The 20,935-nt window shown below is 41.6% G+C and overlaps 1 protein-coding gene across 4 annotated transcripts in view; it reads right to left on the reverse strand.

Moving 5' to 3' along the window:
• Window positions 1–16,530, reverse strand: part of NXPE3 (neurexophilin and PC-esterase domain family member 3) — a 53,339-nt gene extending 36,809 nt beyond the window's left edge. For 2 of the 4 annotated variants that reach the window (XM_079921228.1, XM_079921225.1), the window contains exons 1-4: window positions 16,439–16,530; window positions 13,049–13,237; window positions 12,057–12,404; window positions 10,690–10,978 (exon numbers count right to left, since the gene is read on the reverse strand). In XM_079921228.1, coding sequence (XP_079777354.1) covers window positions 10,690–10,782 — 93 coding nt within the window. In that variant the 5' untranslated portion in view covers window positions 10,783–10,978; window positions 12,057–12,404; window positions 13,049–13,237; window positions 16,439–16,530. Of the gene's footprint in view, window positions 1–10,689; window positions 10,979–12,056; window positions 12,405–13,048; window positions 13,238–16,438 lie in introns of those variants that run through there. The other 2 variants (XM_079921226.1, XM_079921227.1) reach the window with 2 other exon arrangements.
• Window positions 16,531–20,935: the final 4,405 nt, after the last annotated feature.

Here is a 20,935-nt window from a genome sequence, read left to right on the forward strand (position 1 = left end):
GCACTGAAGGGATGCAGTTCCTGCTAACTGTGCTCAGGACTTTAGCAGGGAGTCCGCCCACGAGCCCATGGGAGACCCTCACCCGACAATCTTTCCACAGAGCCCACGGGCACTCCCAATGCCCTGAGTGCTAAACCCACACCTCCCCACACTCTGGAACCAGCAGCTCCTGTGCATGCTCCCAAATGAGGCAGTAAGTGAGACTCTGCTAAACAGGACACTATCAGTCTCTGTGGACAAGGGAGAAATACAAACTTAAGCCATAGTGCCTCCTTCTGGAAAACAAAAGCTTAACAGCAGCTAGCCTGGTGGATTGTAAGAAAAGGTTAAGAACTGCGCCACAAGAAGAAGCAAGACATGGGAAGCAAGTGTACCCGTACAAGGGCAGAAAAAACCACAGATAAAACAGGACTAGTGAACATTTTATCCCATCCAAAGGCAACTAGTAAGACGGGAGGAGGTATCTGCTATTTCAAGTGTGAAAGCAGCAATGCAAATGTACAAGGAACTATAAAGAATCAAGGAAACATGTCATCACCAAAAGACAACAATAATCCTCCAATAACCAAGCTCAAAGGCACAGAATTAACAACCTAGAAGATAAAGAATTCAAAATAGCTGTTTGAGGAAACTCAATGAGCTACAATGAAACAGAGACAAACAAGTCAAAATATACATGAACAAAATCAGAAACTTACCAAGAGATAGAAATCATAAAGAAGCAGCAAATGGAAATTTTGGAGCTGAAAAATTCCATGAATAAAATGAAAAAAATGCAATAGAGAGCATCTATAGCAAAGGAGATCAAATGGAAGACTGAATAAGGGAGCTAGAGGACAGGAACTTTGAAATAAACCAATCAGAAGAGAACGCAGGAAAAAAAGAATGAAAAAGAGCATAGAAAGCTTACATGATCTATGCGATGCCACCAAATGTACAAATATTAGAATAATCAGGGTTTGAGAGAGAGGAGAGAGGGAAAAGGGGGCAGAGTTTATTTCAAGAAATAATAGCTGAGAACTTCCCAAACCTAGGGATATACTTGGACAACCAAGTTCAAGAAGCTAAGAGATCACCCTATTATCTCTATGCAAAAAGACCTTCTCCAAGACACATTATAATGAAACTGTCAAAAAACAAGCGTAAAGAGAGAATTCTAAACGCAGCCAAAGGAAAAATTATTGTAATCTACAAAAGAATGCCCATTCAGCTCTCAGTGGATTTCTAAGCAGAAAACCTACAGGCCAGGAGAGAGTGGATGACATATCCAAAGTGTTGAAAGAAAAAAATTGCCAGTCAAGAATACCCAGAAAAGTTATCCTTCAGATGCGAAGGAAAAATAAAGACTTTCCTTGACAGACAAAAGCTGAGGGAGTTCATCACCACTAGACCTGCCTTGCAAGAAATGCTGAAAGGAGTTCTTCAAGCTGAAATGAAAAGATGCTAGTGATATGAAAACATACAAAAGTATACAACACACTGGTGAAGATAAATATACAGATTTAGAAAACTCTAATTCTGTAATAGGATGGTGTGTTAACCACTTAACTATAGTATAAAGGTTAAAGAAAATAACTACAGCTACTATAACTTGTTAACAAATACACAGTACAAAAAGAGGTAAACTGTGACATCAAAAATATAAAAGGGAGGGAATAAAAAGGTGGAGCTTTGTGTGCAATTGAAGTTATGCTGTTATCAGCCTAAAATGGTCTGCTTTATCTATGAAATGTTTTATGTAACCACGAAACAAAAACATAAAGAAAATTCACAAAAGCGAAAGAAATGAAAACAGAGCATACCACCATGGAAAATCACTAATTTACAAAAAAAGGAAGGCACAAACAGAGGGGAAAAGAAACAATGAAAATGCAAAACAAATAGAAAGCAATTAATAAGCTAGCATTAATAAGTCCTAATGTATCAATAAATACTCAAAATGTAAGTGGACTGAATTCACCAAAAGGCACAGAGTGGCTGAATGAATAAAAAAATAAGACCCAACTACATGCAGCCTAGATTCACTTTAGATTTCATGACACAAAAAGACTCAACATGAAGGGATGGAAAAAGACATTACATGCAAATAGAAACCAAAAGAAAGGGGGTTATCTATACTTATATGAGACAAAATAGGCTTTAAACCAAAACCAGTAACAAGAGATAAAGATCATTATATGATGATAAATGGTCAATACATCAAGAAAATATAACAATCATAAATCTATACCTACCCAATGTCAAAACACCTAAATCTATTACACAAATACCAACAAAACTGAAGGGAAAAATACACATGAATATAGTAATAGTAGGGGGTTTCAATACCCCAGTTTCAGCAATGGATGGATCCCCCAGACAGATAATCAATAAAGAAGCATTGGACTGGAAACATATATTAGATCAAATGAACCTAAGAGACGTTTATAGAACATTCAATCACAGCAGTAGAATACACATTCTTCTCAAGTGCACATGGAACATGCCCCACTTTAGATCACATGATAGGCCACAAAGCAAGTCTTAGCAAATTTAAGAAGAATGAAATCATACCAACTATCCTTTTTGACCACAGTGGTATGAAACTAGACATCAACAACAAGAGGAAAGCTGGAAAATCTACAAATATGTAGAAATTAAACAACGTACTCCTGAACAACCAATAGATCAAAGAATAAGTTGAAAAAGAATATTTTTAAATATCTCAAAACAAATGAAGCTGGAAATAACATACTAAAACCTATGGAAAACCTACCACAAAAGCAGTTCTGAGAGGGATGTTCATAGCAACAAATGTATATATTAAGAAAACAGATCTATCTCATGCAACCTAACTTTACACCTCAGGGAAGTAGAATGGCCAAGTGGGATTTATCCCTGGGATGAAAGTATGATTCAGCATACACAAAACAATAAATGTGATACACCATATTAATAGAATGAAAATGTATTTGATAAAATACAACATCCTTTCGTGATAAAAACATCGCAACAAACTGGGTATAGAAGGTAAATTTAATAAAGGCTATTTACAACAAACCCACAGCTAATATCACACTCAATGGTGAAAGATTAAAAGCTTTTATTCTAAAATCAAGAACAAGACAAGGATGTCCACAGTCACCACTCTGATTCAACATAGTACTATAAGTGTCAGCTAGAGTAATTAGGCAAGACAAAGAAATAAAAGGCATCCAAATCAGAAATGAAGAAGTAAAATTGTCATTATTTGAAGATGATATCATCTCATACAGTTGACTCTTGAATAATGCAGAGGTTAGGGGCACTTACCCTCCACACAGTAGAAAATCTGCATATAACTTATAGTCAGCCCTCCTTATACACAATGTCTCCATATCTGCAGTTCCACATCCATAGATTCAACCAACTGTGGATTATGTAGTACTGTAGTATCTACTACTGAAAAAAATCCATGTATAAGTGAACCCATAGAGTTTAAACCCATCTTGTTCAAGAGTCACCTGTATTTAGAAAATCCTAAAGACTCAATCAAAAACCTGCTGGAACTAATCAACAAATTCAGTAAAGCTGCAGGATATAAAATCAACATACAGAAATAAATTGCACTTCTATACACTAACAACAAAACACCTGGAAAAAAATAAAGAAAACTATCCCATTCACAGTAGCATCAAAAACAGTAAAATAATTAGGAATAAATTTAACCAAGGAAGTGAAAGATCTATACAATGAAAACTTTGATGAAAGAAACTGAAGTAGACATAAACAAATGGAAAGAGAGCCCATGTTCATAGATTGGAAGAATTAATATTGTTAAAACACCTATACTAACAGAGTCATCTATAGATCCAGTGAAAACCCTATCAAAATTCCAATGGCATTTTCCACAGTAATAGAAAAAACAATCCTAAAATTTATGTGGAACAACAAAAGATCCCAAATAGCCAAAGCAATCCTGAGAAAAAAGAACAAATCTAAAGGTATCACACGTCCTGATTTCAAACTGCACTACAAAGCTATAGTAATCAAAACAGTATGGTACTGGCATAAATACAGACATATAGACCAATGGAATACAATCAAGAGTTTAGAAATAAACCTCCACATAAACAGTCAACTAATATTTGATAAGGGAGCAAACAAATACTCAATGATGAAAGCATAGTCTCTTCAAAAATGGTGCTGGGAAGACTGGTTAACCACAAATAAACAAATGAAATTGAACCCCTATCTTACACAACTCACAAAAATGAACTCAAAATGGATTAAAAACAAACATAAGATCTGATACTGTAAAATACTAGAAGAAGAAGTGTCTTGGCATCGGTCTTGGCAATGATTTTTTTAGATATGACACCAAAAGCACAAGCAACAAAAGCAAAAATCAACAAGGGGTATTATATCAAACTAGAAAGCTTCTGCACTGCAATAGATAGCTCCAATAAAATGAAAAGATAACCTATGGAATGGGAGAAATATTTGCAACCTATATATCAGATAAAGGGTGACTGTCTAAAATATATAGAGAACTCATACAACTCAATAAGAATAACAACAAAATCCAATTTTAAAAATGGGCAGAGGGTGACTTCCCTGGTGGCACAGTGGTTAAGAATCCGCCTGCCAATGCAGGGGACACAGGTTCAAGCCCTGGTCCGGGAAGATTCCACATGCCGTGGAGCAACTAAGCCCATGCACCACAACTACTGAGCCTGCGCTCTAGAGCCCACGAGCCACAACTACTGAGCCCACGTGTCTAGAGCCCGTGCTCCGCAACAAGAGAAGCCACCACAATGAGAAGCCCATGCACTGCAACAAAGAGTAGCCCCCACTTGCCACAACTAGAGAAAACCTGTGCACAGCAACAAAAACCCAACACAGCCAAAAATACATAAATAAATAAACGGGCAGAGGAACTAAATAGACATTTTTTCCAAAGAAGACATCCAAATGGTGAACAGGTACATGAAAAGATGATCAACATCACTAATCATCAGGGAAATGCAAATCAATACCATGATAAGATATCACATCACACCTATTAGAATGGCTACCATAAGGAAGATAAAGAAGATAGGGAGAGAAGGGAACCCTTATACACTGTTGTTGGGAATGTAAATTAGTTCAGCTGCTACAGAAAACAGCATGAAGGTTCCTCAAAAAATTAAAAATTGAACTATCATATGATCCAGCAATCCCATTTCTGGGTGTATATCCTAAGGAAATGAAAAAAGGTATAAAAAAAGATATCTGCACACCCATGTTCACTGTAGCATTATTCACAATAGCCAAGATATGGAAAGAACCTAAGTCCACTGATGGATGAATAAAGAAAATGCAGTGTGTGTGTATATATATATATATATACACACACACACACAATGGAATATTATGCTAAGTGAGATGAGTCAGACAGAGAAAGACAAATACCCCATATCACTATCACTTATATGTGAAATCTAAACAAACTGAACTCCACAATTCCCTGGCAGTCCAGTGGTTAGGACTCCATGCTTTCACTGCCAAGGGCCCGGGTTCAATTCCTGGTTGGGGAACTAAGATCCCACAAGCCACATGGTGCGGCCAAAAAAAAAAAGGAATAAAGTGTTAAAAAAAAAAAAGCTGAACTCGTGAAAACAAAGAATAAAATGATTATCAGGGGCTAGGGGATTGGGGAATTAGGGAGATATTGTTTAAGGGTACAAGCTTGCAACTAGTAGATAAATAAGTCCTAGAGATCAAACGCATAGCGTAGTGACTGTAGTCAACAATAGTGTATTATTGTATTAATATAAATATAATAAGTTTATGTAACAAACTTCAAAGTTGCTAACAAACAAGATCTTAATTGTTCTCACCATAAAAAGAAATGATAATTATGTGACATGATAGAAGTGCTAGCTAACACTATAGTGGTAATCATATTACAATATATAAATGTATCAAATCAACACATCATACACCTTAAACTTACACAACGTTATATGTAAATTATATCTCAATTTTTTAAAAACAGAAAAATTTCCCTTACCTACTGATTACGTTTTAGGAAATATTCCAGCCTCCCTCTCCTTTTTAGTTGTTGTGAGGCTATGACAAACCACTAAGGACCAAACCATGCACTGTGTGCTCACAGCATGCCTCCTTCTCCTTTCTTTTTCCTCTCTTCCTCTCCCATGGTCACTCTTGTTCCTTGGGTAGCCACCAGCTACCAACTCAAGGCCAGCAAACTGACCCATACAGCCCAATCCAAGAATCACCAGATGCTTGGTGCTAAGTCACCTGAATTTTACTTAAAAATGAAAAAGAATGCAAAAATGTCAATTTACTTAATTTTCCCAAATGATAACCCTATTCTAGGCCAGTAACAAGGGCAGCTTCAAGGTCTGCCATCTTTTTAGATTCAGAGCCAAGAGGAAACACTAATGGTCACTCCTGGAGCCACTGTAAGGTGTGGACTGGAATGAACACTATGCTTGCCTGTTCCACAGGCCTGTTTTACTCCTGTCTACTGAAACACAACACTGCTGTTTACTGACCTGTCAGCTCAGGGGCGGGCCTGACTGATCAAAGAATAATCCCAAGTGACTGATTCAGGAATGGGCCTGTGACCCAATTCTGTTCTATGAAAAGCTGCTGCATGTTTCTGATGGATTCATGCACCCGAATCCAGACACCACCAGTACTCTGGGAACAGCTCTCTGAATTTTACTTGCCAATGAAAAAAATGCAAGTAACTCTTGAGAATATTTTTGGGGAAAAAATTGTATCTCAAGCTGGACATGTACAAGAAAGCAACCACCTGTTGCTGTGGCAGCAACCTAAAATCCAACCATGAAAGAGGATGCCATAGACAAAGCTAATGCACAGAGGGCACAGCTGAGAGAGACTTACAGAGAAATGGAGCCTGAACTATGCTCAACGTAGCAAAATGAATTATGCCCAACTATACCTCCTGACTTCTACTCTAAATGAATATTATTCCTTAATATTAAAGCCAGATTGAATCAGCTTTATTTGCAGCCAAAAGCCCTAATACACTGGTATTGTTTTCATAATCAGAAAACATATATATTTAAAATATCAATGAATAAGGAAAAAACAAATAAATACAGGCCATGCTCAATGAGAGGTTAACAGAGAACTAACAGAGAATTCTCCCTACAAACTTTTGCTAGATGTTGATATACATCTCCTTCTCATATGTGATATTTTTTCTCCCATGGTTCCTACCTGCATCATTCTAATCTCCACTTCCATCAACATATCACCGCCACCTTCCTGCCACTCTCTTATAAAGACCCATGTGATTATATTGGGCCCACCCAAATAATCCTGAATAATATCCTTATCTCAAGATTCTTAACTTAAACTTGTCTGCAAAGTCTCTTTTATCAGATAACATATTCACAGGTTCTGAGAATTCAAACACTGACATCTTTGTGGGCTTTATTCAGCCTACCGTATATACCAACATGATAATAAGTCCTTTACATTCGGAGACGTCTAGAAATTCAGAAATCTGTGAATTCACTATAGTAGTTGCTCTACTCACAATCACCTAACTAGAGAGGTTTTGCTAGTTTGTGGATCTTATTTGTTCCTCTATTTGTTTAACTGAATTTGGCCAAATCTTAGGAAATGTTGGGATTTTGGTGTGATACATCTGAGGTGGAGCAGACGGGATGCCCCAGGATTTGTATTTTTTAAACATCCATGAATTATTTCAAATTTATTCAACTTTCATTCAATAAATCTTTATTAATGTTTCAGAAGCTGAAGAATTTAAAGTATCTAACCACATTTTATGTTGGAAAACTAAGTAAAAATGTAATAGTCGTGACAAAGGAAATATTCCTTTCTTAAATTTCAAAAAACTCCGCATATACAATATAAGGGAGACTAACGTGAGCATGAGATGAGGAAACAAAAACATGAAAGAGACCTGTTACCAATGGAAAGAATATTTGCTGCATTTAGTGTTGTTTGTTTGTTTTCTTTGTTTATCTTAACCAACTCTGAATTTGGCATATTTGAAAATGCTTTTTCTCCCCTTACCACCTGTGATGGTTAATTTTCTTATGTGATATTTTTAATTAAAATTGAATCTGTGCTTTTTAGAAAATACTCAGATACTGTAATTGCAAGGAGAGTACAATCAGGATCAGAAGCCTAGGACAGACCAGGGATTAAGGGACGGGAGACGGCCAAGGTTCAGAGCCTTTCCCACTCCCCACTCCCCACCCCAAGCTTCTTTAACAATTATCATCATAGTAATAAATTGAACAGTTTAAAAGTCATAACAGTACTCTCAGCCTGGACAAGATAACCTCTTTAGACGAGGGGAAGTGTCTCACCACACTCCACTAAAAGATCTATTTATATTTTCAATATTAAAATTGTCCTACATCATTTATATTACTGGTACCTCCCTTCTCCATTATTGTTCAGTTTGTGTTCGTGCAGATAGCTACAGCTGTTAGCGGACATTCTCCAGAAGTTTCCAAGAACTACAGCAGGGCTATTAGGGGAATTCCTAAGAATAATTCCTAACATTTCTTCCTGAGTATAATGACAATAACGATGTGGGACTATGGCCTAACCTCTCAAGTCTCTCTTTCTCCTACCTCCTCGGCCATCCTAGACCTACACAACTATCCTCTCTTTTCTTACACCCAGGCTGTTGAACGTGGTAAAACAAAACACACACTCACAAAACCAACGCAAGTAAGCGCCATGCACACATATGATCTTGAAAGTTATTGCCCCTCTATCATCGTGCAGGGTCAGCTCCATCTTCCACCCCCATTCTTTCAAGCCCCTATGTACCAACCTCCTGGGCTCCACCCTCCTTCCACCTTCCACCTCCTGTCTAAGCAAGAACTCCCTCAATGTCTTACCTTCCAGCAGCAAATGTATCTACATTGCCAACCATTATGACATTTTTCCCTCTTAGGTCAGAGGAAGGAGCATGGCTCCTCCTACATAATTAATAATAAAATGATAACAAGAACACTCACAATGTACCATGTCCCTCATTCTACATAGTTATTGCTCCATCTGTACTCTAGGTCCCATCCTCTCCTCCTCCCCTTGGTCCATTAATCCTTCTCTCCAGCTCCTCTATGAACTCTTTCCCCTCAAATGCAAGTCCCTCAGACTTCCACTTGCAGCCAAGATACAGAAACAGTGAGATCCACTCCTCCACCTGAAACAGTGGTTTTCCAGACACTGCACATCAGACAACAAAAGACATGATGCCTGAAAGATGGAAATACAGGAAGTGATCCCTATGACTGATTGCCCTTTGCTTACAGCCTTGAGAGCATCTCCAGGCTGCAGCAGCAAGAGGGGAACGCAGGTGGAGCCTGGAGAACCCCCTAAATTGAGGAGATGAGCTGAGAGTCTTAGAAGACCAAGCTGATTAGAATCCACAGGACAGTAACAGTAGGAGACAGCTGCACACAGAACTCAGGAGATCTACAGAGAGTCCTAATTAAGTATTCAGCAGAGTACTGAAGAGCACATGTGTGTAAGGAAACTCCTGGAGGCTGGGGAAAGAACCACACGAAACCATGAGAGAAAACAGTAACCTGAGCTCCCACAGGGCCAGGATGTTTGAGAGACACAAACATTCAGTTTACAGCAAAATCCAAAAACCAAAAAAATACTGTAATTAAGTTCGACCTATAACCTAAGAAGTACCACAAGCCAACAAAATTAAAAGTACAGCATCAGTTTAGATAAAAAATACTCCACAAATTTTGGTGATATGTGAGTTCATGAAGGGAATGGAAGAGAGGGGGAGAGGCGACTACTACTAAGTACCTTCTCGGTGCCAGGCACTTGTGAGGGTTCAATAAGATATGGTCCCTGTCCTGAGCACCACACCCAGTCTTCAAAACAGACTCATCGGACTTCCCTGCTGGCGCAGTGGTTAAGAATTCGCCTGCCAGTGCAGGGGACACAGGTTCAAGCCCTGATCTGGGAAGATCCCACATGCTGCAGGGCAACTAAGCCCGTGCACCACAACTACTGTGCACCACAACTACCAGTGAGCCTGCACTCTAGAGCCTGTGAGCCACAGCTACTGAGCCCGCGTGCCACAACTACTGAAGCCCGCATGCCTAGAGCCTGTGCTCCGCAACGAGAAACCGTCGCAATGAGAAGCCCGCATACCGCAAGGAAGAGTAGCCCCTGCTCGCCGCAACTAGAGAAAGCCTGCACACAGCAACAAAGACCCAAAGCAGCCAAAAATAAATAAATTTAAAAACAACAAAAAACAAACAGACATCATCATCTCCCTCCCCTGAAATACTCCAGCTTTCTGCCAGGAGTCGGCTAAAAGGTCCCCTTCTTGAAAAGACTTTCTTTCATCACTCTAAAGCTACTCTAGAGAACCCACTTTCTTTTCTCTACAGTACTTCTCACAATTTCTAATTATCATTTATTATTATATTCTATGATTACTTATTACTCTTATTTTCTCCCATGCACATTTAGAATACGAACTCCATAGTGAAGAAACCACCGCACCTTTGGTGACTAGCACAGTATATAACCGTTGAAGGCACTCAAACACTTATTGAATGAATGAAAACAGGAACTGTGACTAAGTTTCTGGATGATCAACATTTTCCAGGCTAGTTAGCCCCAAATCCCTCGACTTGGTTCCCTTAGTTATGAAGCAGCATGCTGAGTACTCACCTCCACCTGAGTGACATTGATGACCAGCACTACCACCATCAATACTGCAAGCAGACAGCAGAAAAAACGTAGTTTGAAGAAACTGATCCACATTGTCTGGCTGTGTCTTGATCACCCATGGCCGACACCATGCTCCCTTCAGTCCTTAAAACGCCATGTCTTTGTTTTTCTGAGCTGCAGATGAGCTTTCAGTTTGACTTGCTTCTTTTCTGCTAGTTTACTTACGAGTTCTTTGTATAAAAGAGCAACTGAGGTTGATTTAAGAAGCACATTTTTCTCCAAAGGACTCCTTCGAAGAGGGGAGATGAGAAAACAGATTACCAATTACAACAGCTTAGAGTGGAGTAAAAGGAAAGACACCATATTTCCTCTTCCTTAACCTTACTGAAGACCCAAAGTCATAAGAGAAAGCAAAGAAACAGAGCACAGTAACATCTATTCCATATCCGGACAATTTACTTAAACCCAGCTCCAGGCTTCTGTGTAAATACAGAGATATTTGTCCTACTACCTATTTAGGTTTTAACTTTTAAGAGAGCAAAGAAGAATATCTTCAAACCCTTAGAAATTACAAAATTCAAGTGTTAATTTTCTAAAGAGGTCTAAGTAAATAAAACCACTTCCCTTCCCTTACAGTTTAAGTTTTATTACATTACTAGAGTAATTATATTTAAAGGCAGTAAGAAGAAAACCTGTGATTTTATGAGAAGATCTGGGATTAGGTGCAAACCATTCTGATAACCTCTGGAAAACAGGGATGCCATCCCTCTGTATGGCAGGAGACAGGAAACACCCTTTGGGTTTCTGGCTCCCTCACCACACATGTGGTTCTGATGGTCCCTCAGCTGAGTAACAAGGCACAGGAGGAAAGACACCTGCCCTGAAGATGTAGGAGAGGAAAGCTAAGCTTCAGGAGTAACAGCTCACCGAAATCCTTCATCACACCTGCTAGAGGCAGAAGTCTTGAGAGTATGTGGCTCCTAACTGTTCTTCCACGTAATTATTTTAAAATGCTCTCCCCAGCTGCTTTTATGATATAGGTAAGCAGTGAAAATGTTAGTGTTTAGTTCCCAGTGAGGCTTTCCATGCAAGGCAGGATAGAGAGGTAAAGGTGAAAAGGGTGCATAACCACGGTGCAGAGGACCTCAGACTCCCTCAGCTGCACCAATACTCCTACAGTTTTGTGTTGGGCCTGGCAAGCCCCCTCTTCCCTCACTCCTCCACTCTTTTGGTCTAATACGTTCCCATACCACAAGTCCCATACCACAAGGACATACAACAACACTTCCTCACCCCAGCTTCATAAAGGAGACAAGGCTAAGCTATTCCAGTATGCTTTCCATCCTCAGAATTCCCACAACACTTACGTTTTTCACTTCTCAGCTGATCTCTGTACTTCTATGCATTTCTCATCTCCCCAACTACTCTATACCAATTAAGACTATATTTAAAAAAAAAAAAAAAACAGAAACTATAAATCAGAGAAAAGCAACTTAAGGATAACAATGTATCATACTTTTTGATTCCTTCCCAGTACTTAGCTCTTTACATGATATACCAAAGATAATACTCCACTGCACCACGGTAGCCGTGGTCTACGTACTGTGGAAAGGCCAGCAGCTCAGAGGACGTCAGTGTGGTTCAGAGCTGTTCAGCAGCAGCACAGCAATGGTCAGTGGCGCAGAAGGACGGCCCAAGGGCAGCAGACTTCAGAGCTAAAGGAACGAAAGGCCTTATAGGCAGCAATGCAAACATGCAAGAAGCCCCTCACAGCCAGGGACTTCTTATAAAAATCATTATGGAAGGTCATGCCAGGAAAAGATCTGACTTCCTGCTACAAGTAGGTGGAACACTGAGATTGAGAGATCCATCTGTACACCTAAATAGATACAGGTGTACTACTAGATGAGGTGTACTAGACAGACCTCTCTTTGAAAAGACACATACTAAAATGTTGATGGTTGTCACCTCTGGGTGGTTTTTGTTTTTCTCCTTCATCTTCACCAGGAAATAAAACTCACAAATATAAAGAAAAAAGCTGGTTTCTAAAAGTAATAATTAAAGATGGGCTTATAAGGAGAAACAAGGCATTAAATCAGATATGAGAAAACAAATTTAAAATGAAAGATTCCAAAGTGAAAAAAGAAATCTGTAACAGATTTCTGGGTTTTTCCTACAAGTATAAAACCTAGGCATTATAGCAAGAAATCTATTTGCAAAGAGAGCAGGAAAATATCATTTGGTATCTCAAATTGCCTTAGAATTGAGTAAGAACAACAGTGCTAGATAGGAATGACTCTAAAAAAAAAGTTTCCTAGATCAACCAAAAAATAAAAAAATATAATTGAATTTAATTTACCTTTTTTTTTTTTTTGGACATTTCCAGTTCCCAAGAAGAGATACTTATTAGAACTAAGAAATTAGGGTTTACATCTAACTTTCCTTCCAGTGTAAAATCTGAACTCAAGCAATCGTGAGAGCCCTTATTCTTTTCTTGTCACATTCGAAGCACATGTTGAAGTTTTTCATTTTTATACCATTCTTCCTGCTGCAACAGAGATAAGCACATGAAATACAGGTTAAAGATACTGAAAATGAAGCAAAGGAAAATATATTTGAAATCAAGAATACAATTTTATAGCAAAGAGATGTACATAGATTTCAGTACAAAGTAGTGGGCGGAATAAGGATAGGAACATTTCCTTTCCTAGTAATAAATAGAAAAAAAAAACCAACAATAAGTGGCTATTTATATTCATGAACTTACATAGGGCAAATTATTCTCAGATCTGAGCTAAAGGTCAAAACCTTATAAATAGCAACATAACTGGAAAAAATATAAACCACAGATAAAAGCTCCATATGTTATTTTTCTTTTTTTTTTTTAATTTTTATTGGAGTATAGTTGATTTACAATGCTGTGCTGATTTCAGGGGTACAGCAAAGTGAATCAATTATACATATACATATATCCACTCCTTTTTAGATTCTTTTCCCATATAGGCCATTACAGAGTACTGAGTAGAGTTCCCTGTGCTATACAGTAGGTCCTTATTTTCTTATAGACTAGAATAATCATGTAGTTCAATGACCCATCCTACCACTAGAGAAAACAAGAAGTATCTGGACACATCTAAAAGTTGTGATCACTCCATGAGGAATCTCAACTTGAGCAGTCTTGTTTTCAAATCTTTCTGAAATGTTAGAGCACCACTTATTCATGCTTCATATTTATGTTCAAATGACAAGCAAAAAGTAAAATCCATGGTCTGCTGGGTCTGTTTTGCCAAATTTTGATTAAGACTATTTACCAGCCAATCTAAATTCTTTATGGCCTGTGGCAACAACCCTATACTGCCATTAGGTACCTGACCTCCTACCCCCATCTCACAAGAGAATTACAAAGTGATTGCTTATATCACTTGGAATTACAATTGTCAGTAACACAAATGAAATACTTGAGTTCAGTACTAAAAAGAAAATTAGGGGCTTCCCAGGTGGCGCAGTGGCTAAGAATCCGCCTGCCAATGCAGGGGACACGGGTTCCAGCCCTGGTCCGGGAAGATCCCACATGCCACGGAGCAATGAAGCCCGTGTGCCACAATTACTGAGCCTGCGCTCTAGAGCCCGCGTGCTAAACTACTGAAGCCTGCTCGCCGCAACTAGAGAAAGCCCGCGCTCAGCAACACAGACCCAACGCAGCCAAAAATAAATAAATAAAAATTAGGCAGCAACCCCACCCTCCGGGGGTGCTAACGTTCTTAGACAAGCACTACACAAAAACAATACATTACTGAACAACCACACACCCGGTTTCTGGAATAGTCCCCATCCTAAATACTCTGACCTGCCAGCCACATAGATGTACTTGTCAGAGCAAGTATCTGGAATTTTAATTCAGAATACAAGGACCCCACACATAAAAGACAAAAGCACAGATTTACATGGAATATATCCCAACTTAAATGTTCGTATCTTGAACTTTCCAAAGATCAGCTGTATTTCATAGGGTGCTGAGTAAAACCTTGAAACTTAACAGGGGAACGTCTAGAGAAAGAACTGGAGACTCATCCAAGACCATGGTGATGATGGGTCAACCAAATAAGATCAATCCTTGGATAAAAATGAAGCAGGGACAGGAGTCTACACAGGGACAGAAGTCTACAAGACTTGTTTCCCCATATTCCATTCCATTTCTCTTTCATGTACCCCCATCTCACATGCCCAAAATGCTGACTCACCTAGGGCTGCTCTTCTTTCAAAGCAGCACCCCAATGCTTTCATAATACCCGGGCGCAGTAGGGTAGAGAAGTAAACAAATCAGTTAAATAAGTCACAAAGCAATAAGTGCTATAAGAAAAAAATAGGGCATGTTGATAGGCGGTGGTCTTTAACCTTGCATGCCCATTAATTATCATCCCAGAAGCTTATAAAAATACCAATGCCTGCATTCCACTCAACCAACTGGGTCAGAATCCATAGGAGTAGGGTCCGAGAAACAGTTTTTATTTAAGGTCTGCAGATAATTATAATACACTGCCAGGTAGGAGAACCAATGGTATAGAGTGGCCAGAGGGTCTTATTTGTACAAATTGCTCAGGGATGGCCTTTCAGAAATGATGCTTGAATTGTAACTTACATTGTCCCTCCAGGACAATCCGATTCTGGGTCAATGGGGATAGCCAACCCTACTTCAGGGATCTATCCCTTCGTTTCCTTTCTCAATAACAAATAACTGCACTGTATCAGGCCCAGAGAGATTGTGAGGATGAAAGACACAGAAGATGTTAAACACAGTCAAAGGAAAGCGGAGCCCAAACACTATGGAGGAACAGTGTGCTGTTCTACTGCGTGGACTGAGACAGTTACCAGGGTCTGGGAGTGCCGCCAGCTTCAAGAGCACGCTGATGTTCCAAATGATAATTAACCACAGTGAGAAGGGGAGAGATCCATCAGAGCAGCGAGATCCTTTATTCTTTAGAAAACGTGGCAACAATCCTCCTTTAGAATAAATAATGAAAGCAAGGAAAATTTTACGGACAATTACAAATTTTGTATAAATCCTGTGAATCCCTCTTACCACCACACTAGTGGTCTTTGATCAAGTGGAGATGAGCGACAGGCCAGGCAGAGTCTCCACATCACACCTTGTAGAATCACACTTTACCCAAGTGACCTCAATCTGATGTCCCAAAACGGCAGCTCAGTAAAACCAGAATAGTCCAACGCATTAGAGGACCGCCAGCCAAGAGGCAGCTGGGTCTCGGAGCAGCGATGAGACTGGAGATGCGGGCAGAGGAGGGAGGCGTCTCCAAGTGCCCCGCACTCGCTTAGAAAAGGGGTTAGGGGAAGGGGTCTTTAGCGGCCCGGAAGTCTGGGCTCCGCCGCGCTGCGGCTGCTCCTGCGGGTGTTGCAGCAAGTCGAGAAAGCTGAGGATGGAGACGCTCGCGCCCAGCCCCGCCCAGGGACCGGCTACAGCTCGGGCTACTCCGGACCAAGGCTGCGGCAGCCGGTGGCTTTAACTCTGCCCCGCCTTGGGCCGGAGCCTCCCGTTCCAGGTTCAGATGCCCCAGCCATGACCCCGGGGCTGCAGCTCCTCTGCACCGGGCCGGGAGCTCGAGAGCCAAAGCGCGGAGGAAGGGGCTTAGCAGCCGAGAGGCGCCCGGGAGGAGCCAGGCAATGGTTCGCTCGGGCGGCAGAGGCTCGGCCCGGCCCGGCCCTGGAGCACAAGCCGCAAGCTGGCACTCACCTCCGCTCTGGCCTCCCGACGTGCGCTCTCCGGCTGCCGGGTACCCCAACGCCCGCCGCAGCTGCACCAGGCCGCCTGGCCCCGGCTTCCGGGACCAGCTGTGTCGCCTCACCCCCGACCCCCGGCTGCGATTGGTTAAGCTCTGGGAGGGGCGGACCGAGGGCGCTGACTGACAGCCGCGGGCTTGGAGCGCAAGCGTCCCCCGGAGCAAGGACGCAGAGTTGGCGCCTGTCGGGCTCCGCACCACTGGGCTCACGCACGAGGGTGTCCTGCTGCTGTCGCCCTGTGGTCTGAGCTCTGGCCCCTATCAGGACCCCAGCTCCTGTCGCCCTCAGACATCAGGGTTTCCCCAGGGAGCATCCATTTCGAAGCTTTTGTCTTCTCTGCCTAAGTGACCAAACCCCAGATGCCCCTACTTGGGCCGTGTTTCCGCTCAGTGGCGCAATGTTTTGTTCCCTGCAACAGAGAAATAAGATTTGCCAAGCTGGGGCTTCCCTGGTGGCGCAGTGGTTAAGAATCCACCTGCCAATGCAGGGGACAACGGTTCCAGCCCTGGTCCGGGAAGATCCCACATGCTGCAGAGCAACTAAGCCCGTGCACCCCAACTATTGAGCCTGCGCTCTAGAGCCTGTGAGCCACAACTACTGAGCCCGCGTGCTGCAACTACTGAAGCCTGCGTGCCTAGAGCCCATGCTCCACAACAAAGAGAAGCCACTGCAATGAGAAGCCTGCGCACCGCAATGAAGACCCCAGGCAGCCAAAATTAATTAATTAAAAAAAAAGATTTGCCAAGCTCCAGCAGAGAGCCATTGGGTCCTTGAATCTTTCCTTGCTTGAAATTAGTGGACGTATTCTGTTAGCCCTTAAAACAACCCTTTTGCTTTTACTCGCCCTGTACGTGACATGGGTCTTCCAGCAAAAAGACCTGAATACTCACCCCACACACACCCGAATTCTAGGTAATCCTTTTTGGACTTTCTTCTAAGCAGTGAAACATCTGTAGCAACTATGTGAAATTCAGGAACTGAGAGTCCTTCGAAGACAGAAGCACTTGCTCAGGAAACCGGAAGAGATGGCAGGGGTGCTCTGTGTTCCTCAGGGCTGGGAACACAGTGGGATTAACCCCAGTTTATCCCAGCAAAACGCAGCCTCTAAAAGTAGACTGCCCACCCATGCGCTCTAGGGCCCTCCCTTGCCAACTGCTGAGCAGGTGTGCTGCAACTACTGAAGCCCTGGCCCTAGCCAATGGTCCACAACAAGAGAAGGCACCACAGCAAGAAACCGGACACCACAACGAAGAGTAGCCCCCACTCGCTGCAACTAGAGAAAGCCTGCTCACAGCAACGAAGACCCAACACAGCCAAAAAGACAAACAACAACAAAAAAAACAAAAGTAGACTGCCCAAGACTATTGTTCCAAGGTCAAAATATTTGACATTTACTGACCACAACGGACTCTATGTGCTCATTCAGAAGTTTTCATGTCAGACCTGCATGCATGGGTAACCCATATGACTGGAATAAAAGGTTCTACGTGGGGCAGTCTCTTCTGGAGTAATCATTTCATTCTTCTTTCTCGAGGATCAGCCTTTTGGACTCGTAAAAGGTGGTTTCCATTGCCTCTGTGCCTAATGATCAACAGCCCCATATAATAGGCTTCTGCTCTAAGTCCCATCTTCCAGTAGGTGGACTCCCTGCCACCTGTCTTTCACAGTCTGGCTGTCTGGCAAGTGGCTAATACTTAAATAGGACATGCTGGCTCCTAGTCATGAATTTGGACCATTGGTGAGCCTTATTAACCCCCATTCACACAGGCACTCAGAACCCTAAGGCATTTTAGTGATCTTATATTTTACAGTTATTACAGACACAAACAAGAGTGGCAGGGACCAGAGATGCCTGTCCATCACTACTAGATTCTTAAAAGATCTCTGACTGCAAAGCCACCACACTCCCAGTGGAGAGTACTACTGTACAAAAAAACATGCACTTTGGATCCTAGCCTGACTCAGTCTAATTCACAGCTTTGTCTCTTATTAGCAGTGCCATCCCAAACAAAGTACTTAACTTCTCTGAGTTCATTTCCTCAACTGTAAATTAGGGGCAACACCACCTGCACTTAGGAATAAGTGAGAAGACAAATGAAAAGTACCTAAAAGAGTGTCCCAAATCTCTTCCTGTTGAATTCCCTATCTCAGGTCATGACATAGCATAAGGAATTTCTAAATGTTGCATTTATGATAACCTAACTTTGAGCTGGGAGAAAAAAATGAGAACATAGGTTTGTATATTTTGTTATGAAACCAAAGGAACTGGTCATTTCTGACCTGTCTGCAGAAATGATTTAGATGCTAATGTTACTAAATTTTATTTCTCTAAGTAAAACAAAGAACGGATCCTAAGTTTAGATAAACAAAAGCAAATTAAGCTTGTTTATGATGCAGCTAACTTGAGAGGTATTCACCAGCAAGTCTGGCTCCATCTCTGATGGCAGAAGCTTGCTGCATAAGCACTCCTGAGTCCATGTCAGCTCCTGATTCAGTTCCTTTGTTTCCTCTTTTTGAACAAGTGACTGAAATTTGGGCCAGAAGAACCATCAAGCCATTGTTCAAAATAAGTGACTGCTGTCACATTGGATACCAACCACCTTATTCCAAAACACCACAGACAGTGAGAGGATGCTGCCAAGGGTGGAGACTAGAAGAGGTATTTGGTGCCTGTATTAGTCTGCTCAGGGTGCCATGGGCTGAGTGGCTTAAACAACAGAAATTTATTTTCTCACAGTTCTGGAGGCTGGAAGCCCCAGTTCAAGATGCCAGCTGATTCAGTTCCTGGTGAGGGTTCCCTTCCTGGCTTGTAGATAAGCCTTCTCAATGTGTCTTTACATGGCAGAGAGAATGAGAACTCTCTGGTGTCTCTGCCTCCTCTTATAAAGACACCATTCTCATCAGGTTAGGGCCACAGCCTTATGATCTCATTTAATCTTAATTGCCTCTTGTTGGGAAAGGCAGTCTTTCAGGCATGAGGCTTTGGCTTGGAACACTTCCTGACCAAGAGATAAAAGCCTGTGGCTTGTGCTGAGCTTGTTGCCTTGTTTGGGAGTATTTTTCCCTGTTTCAGACTTAATGCGTATTCCTTTGCTCCACTCTCCCCAGAGGGTTCCTTCACCCCTTCCACCATATGATGACACAGTGAGAAAATGGCCATCTATGAAACAGGAAGCTGGCCCTCACCAGACACTGAATGCCCTGTTCTTGGATTTCCAGCCTTCAGAACTGAAAAATAAATTTCTGTTGTTTATAAGCCACCCAGTCTATGGTATTCTGTTATAGCAGCCCAAACGGACTGACACAGTATACAGTCAAAACAATTTTCCAAAGTTACTTAGGTCATCTCCCTTTTTCCTATCCCCTTCAGTGAGTTTATGTCATACATCTGTAAAACATATTCATTTGGGGCTTCCCTGGTGGCGCAGTGGTTGAGAGTCCGCCTGCCAATGCAGGGGACACGGGTTCGTGCCCCGGTCCGGGAAGATCCTACATGCCGCGGAGCGGCTGGGCCCGTGAGCCATGGCCACTGAGCCTGCGCGTCCGGAGCCTGTGCTCCGCAACGGGAGAGGCCACAACAGTGAGAGGACCGTGTACCGCAAAAAAAAAAAAAAAATATATTCATTTGTCATAGTCCTCATTGCATCTTGAGATCCCCTGATATCCTAGTTAAGATGGGGGGTAAAATTTACATATAGTAAAACTTCAGTCTTTGTGTACTGCTGCATAGGTTTTGACAAATATCTAGAATCGTGTATCCACAGCCACAGTACTGTATAGAATAGTTTCATCACCTAAAAATTCCCACGAGCAGCCTCACCTGCCCTCAACTCTCGGCTACCACTAATCCTGTTTTCTCTCCCTATAGTGTTGCCTTTTTCCAGAATGTCATATAAATGGAATCATGCAATATGTACTCCCAATATTTTGATTAGCAAAAGTTTGGAAACGATTACTCTTGCTGATTCAGATATATCTAAAACAATTACCAATATCCACCTAATCACCAAATTGGGAGTCAGCTTCAATTTACAGCATTTTAAAAGGACTCTTCTCTCAGCTCTGTATGTTAAATTATCTAAATTTGGAAGAATCTTTTTTTTGGCCGCACCATGTGGCATGCAGGATCTTGGTTCCCCAACCAGAGATCGAACCTGTGCCCCCTGCAGTTGAAGTGTGGAGTCTTAACCGCTGGACCACCAGGGAAGCCCCTAGAAGAATCTTTTTTGAGGTGCAAAAAGATTTTCTTTTCCTTCAAAGACAAAAGAGAAAGTACACAGAAAGCCGTGTTATTCTGCTGACTTGCTTTCAATCCCCTCTGTTTTCTTTTTTTTTCTTTGGCTGTGCTGGTTCTTCGTTGCTGCATGTGGGCTTTCTCTAGTTATAGTGAGTGGGGGCTACTCTTTGTTGCAGTGCATGAGCTTCTCATTGTGGTGGCTTCTCTTGTTGC

This window comes from Stenella coeruleoalba (genome assembly GCF_951394435.1).
Source record: "Stenella coeruleoalba genome assembly, chromosome: 5".
Taxonomy (NCBI): domain Eukaryota; kingdom Metazoa; phylum Chordata; class Mammalia; order Artiodactyla; family Delphinidae; genus Stenella; species Stenella coeruleoalba.